At 39.8% G+C, this 8,234-nt stretch overlaps 1 protein-coding gene across 3 annotated transcripts; it reads right to left on the bottom strand.

Annotated features, from left to right (window-relative positions):
- Positions 1-609: 609 nt before the first annotated feature.
- On the bottom strand, positions 610-6,641 carry fsta (follistatin a). Of its 3 annotated transcripts, none has more exons than XM_086315001.1 (6): positions 6,442-6,641; positions 5,101-5,298; positions 4,709-4,927; positions 4,357-4,581; positions 3,540-3,770; positions 610-2,154 (listed from the first exon to the last, which is right to left on the bottom strand). In XM_086315001.1, coding segments are annotated over exons 1-6 (966 nt in total). In that variant the 5' UTR covers positions 6,533-6,641; the 3' UTR covers positions 610-2,152. The 3 variants fall into 3 exon arrangements, with proteins under 3 accessions (XP_086171127.1, XP_086171124.1, XP_086171126.1); XM_086314998.1 differs by having other exon boundaries at positions 610-1,759; XM_086315000.1 differs by having other exon boundaries at positions 610-1,759; positions 5,107-5,298; positions 6,442-6,640.
- Positions 6,642-8,234: the final 1,593 nt, after the last annotated feature.

Below are 8,234 nucleotides of genomic sequence, written 5' to 3'. Positions count from 1 at the left end.
ACAAAGAACAATTATTTTGGTGTAAATAGAAGGAAACCCCGCACGCTGAGAAGAATTTCAATTTGCTTGTGCTTCATGTCTACTCACTGAAGTTTATATGTTTGTCTTTTTTCTGCCCGTTTTCTTATGCTTTGTCTGATGACAGCTTAAAAAACGGAGCAATTTGTTTCTTAAAACATATGTTTAATACATGTATATACTTTACATTGTGTATTGCACAATATCAATATTGTGTAGTACACCATGTAAATTCATTTGTATATTCACAACGTAGTTTTTGGAACATTCAGTAACAGGAAATGCAGATAAAATCCCCTGGGTAAAGGTATATGTAGTTTTACTGATATGTATGAATATACATTTTTAGCAAATCCTTTTTAAGTTTAGAAATTGTTTATAGCTCAAGTTTTAGCCAGTCCAAATGAATAAAATATCTCATGACAATGATGTGAAGTGATGGCCATCAAAATAGACTAAGCCTATAAAAGGTATGGTTTAATTTGATCTGATTGATGTCCAGTCTTTTATTCTTTAAAGTAAACGCTTGCATTGAAGCTATGATAGATTTAGACATATGTCTAATAAATAATCCACCAGAGTCAGATAAAATTATAAGGAAAAAAAACTTTTATTGATTCACTCTTCATATCTGTACAAATACCATCAAACTTTGTATGTACATATGACATTTACATAAAAAATACAAAACTATATATTCATAACAGAATTTTGTATTTCTCTTGTGATGTTTGAAAACAAAAAAATGCATTCTGAGGAGAAAAAAAAACAAATAAAAAGAAACAAAGTGAAGAAGTCAGATATAGTGTAGAGTATTGCAGTATGTTAGTCCTAGTGTAGCTCTGTGAGAGCAGTACGGAGTACATTGGCAAGAAGACAGCTCACAAATGTTAATGGCACATTGTTTCCAAAGTAATCAAGTATTGCCCAAACTTACCTCTAATGTAGTGAGACAAAATAAAAGCTATATTTAATTATGTCTACAGTCTCCATGTGGAAACAAACCTAAAGGGCTAAAACTGAAGGAAACTTAAAACTAAGAAAAGAAAAAACTAAATGGCTCTTTTTTTCTTTTCTATTCCATCACTGCTGTGTTGCACCATTTACAGTGCTCTTTTGCAAAACCATTGAGAGAATCCCTTTGGTCAGTAATTATAGTTGTAAACAAACCAGACACACTTCTGTACATAAAATGATTGATATATTTCCCAATAAATAAACACACAGCCTAAACATGCATTTATGTATGTGTGACATAAACATCTGTGATAGAGATTTGACAGAAACAAGCAGATTTTTTACAGCTCAGGGAATGCAATTTACAGCTTGAAGAGGACTTATACTTACACGGTACCATGAAAAATAAATAACACTGCTTTTCTTTGGACAAATATATTTCTTCATGATAAAAAAAGAAAGTAAAAGGGAAAACAACAAAAAAGGGAAATGAGTGGTAACACAATATATCATGGTAGGTGATAGCCTGACAATGTAAATGTATAATTTATAAAACACAAAAAGTATAAATAAACATCTAGCAGACTGAACTATATGTATACTTCCTTTTTCTTTAAAAAATAAATAAGCATACACATAATGTACAGTATGGACATGATTCCTTGCCCTAGGACTGTTCCCCTAGTGATGTGAGCCTATCCATCCAGTATAGAAGATAAATGGACATAGGCCATGTAGTCTGAGTCCTCATCTTCCTCATCCTCCTCCTGGTCTTCTGTAATGGCTATATGGGAGAATATATGGTAGCTGTTGTATGAATATGGACCACAACAGCGCAGAATATCACTGTCAAAAAAATAAATCTCACAATTAAGCCACTGGCACACAGCCTCCTTTCTGTTTCTTTCTTTTGTGTATATGATTATGTTTGTGTGAGGAACAGTCTGTGTGACTTGGCAGCAGTAGTTGCTGTGGCATCCCCAATTAATTATACAATGTCCATTTACATATTCGAGCAAGTCAGGGCTGCAACATGAGAAAAAGGAGCGACAATGGAAAGGATCGGCAAGTTGGAGGTTAGGGGAAGGTCACGAGGTGGGTTAAGGGGAGGATGGGAAGCGGGTTTAGGGGCACTGGGGATGATGGTTCCAGTGGCTCAGGTCTCTTTTGAGCAGATTCCTGAAAGCAGACACACATAACACAGAAAAGTGCTTTTGTGTTCTTGGACTCGCTATAGTTTCTTTTCTCTGATTACTAATATTTTCGCTTCTGGCTCAAACGAACAGGGAGGGAGGACTCTGTGTCACAGCCTGACCTTAGCAAGCAGGTCAGAGATCGTTAGCACAGTTCTGAGGTATATTCTTTTTCTTTTTACACAAGAGATTTACATTGGACACATAAAAAAGCACACAAGCAAGCACAAGGGTAACGATACATGAAAACACAGGTAGTCCCTCATTAATCCAAAAGGAGTTTTGATACACGATACAGTCACTGGAAGCGGTATGAATGCGTTAGCTAATGAACGTTTTTCTGATGATGGGATGGGAAGTAAGGGAGCGTGGATCAACAAGCTTATGCTCAATCTGCACACTGTAAATTATGACTTTTAGCCCATGAGGTGATCATAAAGTTGGTCCCTTGGACTTCATTGCAAACCTTAATCACATTATATTAAGCCAGTTAGGAAAAACAAACAAACAACCTTCTAAATAGAAATTTGGAATGTCAATTTGAAACTACCTCAAAGCTGTTGTTAAATTTAGTATTTTGTCTGGAGATTTGTGGGTTAATAAATAGCTCACACTGGTCTATGACAGGCAGTTCACATGAATCTTAGTGTACAAATCCATCATTGTTATCAATGGTACCAATGTTACAATCACCTTATGCACGTCATACGTCTGTTTAAACACATTCTTTTTTTAACTGACGTGTTGGCAGTGTGGTTTATGTCACAAGCGTCAGTGCATTTTGAATAAATTGATTATAGCCAAAAATAATAATAATAATAAAGAAAATAGACCATTTCCAGGGAATTAACAATGTGACCATGGAATTTACAAGCTGTAAAGATTTGGACATTAAACCATTAATGACTGAAAAAATACTGCATGGGATTTAAGGCAACCTGCTCCCGCAGGTCACTAGCATGACCATAGACACACCTATTTTCTCAGAAAGTATAGATCCACTGCAAACAGTTTGCTGATATAAGTTTTTCGCGCATCTTTCTGTTAGCAGGATTTGCAGAATTGGGAAAACGTGAAAAAAAAAAACGAAAATTAAACAAAAAAACAACACGAGAACAAAAGCCAGCAACGAGGACAATGTCATGCAAGTTCTTCCATTCCCCAAGTCTTTTCTGCTTGCTTAAGCTGTGGTTGGTGATGTGGCCGGGGTGGGAGCTCAGGGAAAATCAGGGTAGGTGGAAGGTGGGGGGCAATTTCACAGGAGGTTTTTGTTGGGAAAGCAACATAGAATATTGTCTTTTGCTCAGAGAAGGAGGGGAGGATTTTGTTTCTTTCTTTTCTTTTTATATTTTGCTTTTGTAATTTACTTACAGTTGCAAGATCCTAAGTGTTTGACTTCAAGCAGCACCCCCATTGAGCAAGCAGCTTGCTTCATGGCACATTCACTGGGATATGTGGTGTTGTCGCTGGCACACACCGCCTCATCTGTCCTACTCTCCGGACAGGACTCATCGCACAATGAGCAACGGCCTCGGCCCATCCGAGCATCCCACAGACACTTCTTCCCCGTGCTGCACTGGATATCCTCACATGACTTGGCCTCTGGGAGAAGAAAGAAGGAAATAAGGAGAGAGGAAATCTTTGATTAGATGGATTATCATGAATGTTTTTCAAGCAGGATCAAATGACTACCTAGTTTTTTAGAGAATTAGAGAGAATAAAAACTAAATCCTACTTTACGGGATAAGGCCTCGTGGTGTGGAACAGAAAGCTTTGTTTTTAATTAGCCTTTTAAAGACTACAAGACTGAAATTGACTACTATCTGTGTAAGAATCAATCTGACTCAAAACTTGAAGCATGTCTTCATGGCCCCCAGCACTCCCCTGTTTTCCTCCATCTCCCTCCCCCTCTCATTCCCTCTTTCCCAAATGGGAAAGTGCTGCCAACATCAGGAAATAATAAGATGTCTATCATTTCTTGAGCAAACACAAGCAACTACCAAACACACATTCTCTCTAAGACCCCCTCCTCACTGGAATGTTGGCAAAAATGAGCAGTGAATTACTGCTGCACCTCTCTCTCTCTCTCTCTCTCTCTCTCTCTCTCTCTCTCTCTCTCTCTCTCTCTCTCTCTCTCTCTCTCAGGGAGTAAAGTCTCACGCTTTCATGCGTGTAGCTGCAGACTTACTGATGCATTTTCCCTCATATGCCACTCCAATAGACCTGCCGAGGAGACAGGTAGCTCTTCTCAGGTGACACGCGCTGGCATAGATGATCCCATCGTTTCCACAGAGGTATTGCTCAGGCGACGTCGCCTCGGGGCAAATCCGATTACACGTCACACAATACGCGTTGTTGGTCTGGTCTACGACGCATGTGGAGCTGCCGGGGCACAAGACGTCACGGCACGTTTCTGGCGAAACAAAGACATTGGGAGAGTTGTGTGAAAATGACACGAAATGCAAGAAATACAAGAAAGCGACGGATTCTTTCTAGCTCGCTCAGCTTTCAGAAATGTGGTGACAGTTACATTTACTTACTCTTGCATTTGCCCTGGTACTGTACGTCCAGATCGGGATGACCTTTGCATTTAGCTTTTAGCAGTGCGCATTCGTCTTTGTAGGTCTTTCCATCAGAGCCGCAGACAGGTCCTTTCCAGGTGATGTTGGAGCAGTCTGGTGCGCACACGCAGCGCGGCTTGCTTCTTCGGTTCAACTTGCACCTCTTTCCGGGCCCACAGTCAACATTGTCGCAGGTTTCTAAAACAAAAGCTCTGTGTTATGTGATGCTAATGAGGATTTCTTTTTCCCCTGGTGTGTATTCTGGCGCGTAAAGTAATGGGACAATTACGCAAACCAGAGCACCAGTTTAATTCATTAACCAAAATGAGTGATTACATGTAATGTGAGAAAACGAAGGAAAATGAGTGCACCTCCACCTTTGCAAGGTATGCAATTGGGAGCTCCGCCATTGAAGATCATCCACCTAAAGAGCGTGCTGTTGGGGACGTCCTCCTCGGTCCAGGACGTCCCCAGTCTTCCACTCCGACAGCACTCCTCCCTGCTCATCCCGGGCATGTAGAGCACCTGGCACCTCCCGTTTTTCCCCTGCTGCAACCAACAGTTCCCAGCTGTAGACAAAAAAAAAAAAAACCAAAAAAGCTCTAATGCCGCATGTTGGACGTCTAAAAACCCGCTGACCCAGACTCAATATACACACGCAGCCGTATTATCCGAGACGCTCCCTCCCTCCCTTTTCGCCCTCCCGACAGTATTTTGTCTGATTTTTTTTTTTTTTTTGCGAGACTGTTAACACTTGCCTATCCCAACTGTGACTGACAGCCCTTACAATGCAGCCATAACCAAAAAAGTAAGAAGAATCTTCGGAGGGGGGTTGTCTTTTATTCCCAGTGTCTGCTTGCTATCACTGGACAGAAACGGGAGCGTCTAGACAGCGTTAAATAGCAGCCAATCTTTCTCCTTTAGAAAACCACGGTTTTTAGGTAACAAGGCTACACACACCACCGTCTCCAACGCCTCACTCACTACGTTATCCCAGACAGCAAGCAGACAATGACTTACTTATTAAAAAAAAGCAATGTAAAGTTTATTTCAGAGATATTAAAATGTGATACATAACAGTTTTTCCAGTTACATGCCAAAAATATTACTTCCCACAGACAGTAACAGCATGTTTAAACCGACAAAGACACAAACACATTTTTTTTAAATCTTCATGAGATGGTGTGTTTCTTATGCTGAATTGAAATATGTCCCCCGAAACCATGAATGATGGGTGCAAAAGCCTGCATAGGTATAAAACTGCAACTGTGTTTGCATACAATGCAGAAAGGCTACTAGCGGGAAATGTATAAATAACACGCTCACAGTGGATATTCTGAAGTTTGTTGGAGGATTGACAACAACATCGCGGAATGCTAAACGCTCACACAGTTGCAAAAATATGTTCAGGTATTGTGAAAGACTGTCACCAACACGGCGTGGCGGCTGTAGTTCGCGCGCATGGTGACGACTGCAAAACTTGCCATATAATCTCACTTTGAAGTGTCCCACAGGGCACCTGTTTTCTATACGCTTTACGCAATCACTGCCTGATGTAGAGAGACTTTTATCAAGAAACTTTGAAAAGTTTTTCGGTGGCAGCAAGTGGAAGACACCCCGCGAGTTCTGTGACTGACAGCAGTGCACGTTTTAAAAAAGAAAAAAGAAAAAAAGCGAAAGAGAATAAAAGGAAATTGATAAGGAGAGCTTACCTTGAACTTTTTGATGTTCCATGAGGTGACAAAGCCATAAGAACAAGAGAAAAATGCCCGGGTGAAGGTGGTGTTTCAGCATCCCAAACATGATGGAGAGGCAAAGTGAACCACGTATTTGACACAGGCAGCGCAAAAGTAATCTGCTTAAGGTGGCAGTGTTGAATAAGTGTCAGTCTGAGAATGCAGCCTCTCTTTAAATCTATAAGGGGTCTCGGGTTGACTGTCTCTGGTGGGCGGTCTCCTCTTCTATGGGGGTGGGGAAAAAATTTTTTTTCCTTACCAAAGTTCTTTCAATCCCAATCAGGTGACATCGTTACTAGCAACTTTCTCTTTGCCGCAATAATTAAAGGATATGAAAATACTTGAAAGAAAACACCATACTTGGAGCTCAGGCACTCTGCAGAGAAAGAAAGCGCAAGATGGAAAAAAGTATGAGCTGATATAAAAATGTTGTTGTTGTTTTGAAATCAACACTGTTCCCGAAGTTTAATTTTAACCCTGTGATACTTTCATCACATCATTTATTCACTTTCACGTGATTCCTCGTGGAAAAAGAGCACTCATGGGCTTTGCATCTTCTATACACATGGCGTGGACATGTGCTCTTTAATAATAATAATAATAATAATAATAATAATAATAATAATAATAATAATAATAATAATAATAATAATGATGATGATGATGATGATGACGATAATGATGGTGATGTGCAGACAGGCCCACTACCAGCATGCCTTTCCAGGCATACCATCAGTCCTTCAAATTAAGGTTACTATTTGGTGGTTACTGATATATATATATTTTTTCCACCAACTGCAGACAAAAGAGCAGATCTTTTTGATGTGAGTTGCCTTTTGGAACACATCCGAGCCCAGACAATAATAGAATTCGTAGTAGTCCGCAGCCGCACTGCTAATGTTAGAACAGACAGTTGTTTGGGTTTCTCTCCCGGGTCAAGCTTTTAAATATAATCAAACCTGTTTCCGAAGAGCCTTCAGACAGAGAAGCAGGGTGTTGCGTTTCACTGAATGAAACACACACACACACACACACACACACACACACACACACACACACACACACACACACACACACACTGCTCTCCGCTCACAGACGCTGAACTCCTTCAGAAGTCCTTGCGCGACCTCTTCAGCGGAATTCTGGTTACAGCTCTTCAAATCAAAGTGTCTGCTGTGCGAACCAGACACCAGGAAATTAATTAACTGACGGTCAGGTAGAAGACACTGTGATCTCTTTGTCTGTATCCAGTTAAATACCACTCACTGTACAGTTTATCTCCATGATACTAATATCTGGTATCAAATCTATATTTATGTAAGATTTTAATATAGACCAGGATGTGTGTGTGTGTGTGTGGGGGGGGGGGGTTCTCTTAAAAAAAGACGTCAACCGTTACTTATGTGATCACTCCTATTACAGACAGATCATTACTGTTATAAGCAATGAACAATATTAATGTTATTACATTTTTTTAGGATTAGAAACAATAAAAAATACGCTCAAAAGGGGGTTTCCACGATAGCACACACAGGACTCACAAAAACGAATGAACATCATATAAGAAGACAACATGCTTTTTCTGACTGCTTGATTTTCAGTGCAAAACAAGTTTTTAACACAAACCCCCCATAAAAGACCTTGCAATCGTCTTCATTTCCTTCAGTCAACAATCATGATACAGCAAATATGAGACCAGAACAAATATTTTGACAATTTTCTGCATCCTTATCAGCTATTTGATCCTCTGATGGCAAATATTTGTATAT

The sequence above is a fragment of the Aulonocara sp. 'chitande type north' Nkhata Bay genome, linkage group LG12 (genome assembly GCF_057382095.1).
Source record: "Aulonocara sp. 'chitande type north' Nkhata Bay isolate Kocher_YH1m ecotype deep benthic linkage group LG12, A_spYH_male_GT1.1, whole genome shotgun sequence".
Taxonomy (NCBI): domain Eukaryota; kingdom Metazoa; phylum Chordata; class Actinopteri; order Cichliformes; family Cichlidae; genus Aulonocara; species Aulonocara sp. 'chitande type north' Nkhata Bay.
The sequence above is the reverse complement of the archived record's forward strand: the minus strand, read 5'-3'. Positions and strand labels throughout refer to the sequence as shown.

Excerpts from the sequence above, each read along its gene's own strand:
- fsta (XM_086314998.1), bottom strand. The coding sequence starts at position 6,532 with ATGTTTGGGATGCTGAAACACCACCTTCACCCGGGCATTTTTCTCTTG. Across the intron at positions 4,582-4,708 it reads GTACCAGGGCAAATGCAAGA|AAACGTGCCGTGACGTCTTG; the intron begins GTAAGTAAATGT and ends TTGTTTCGCCAG. Across the intron at positions 1,760-3,539 it reads ACACTTAGGATCTTGCAACT|CCATTACAGAAGACCAGGAG; the intron begins GTAAGTAAATTA and ends TCTCCCATATAG.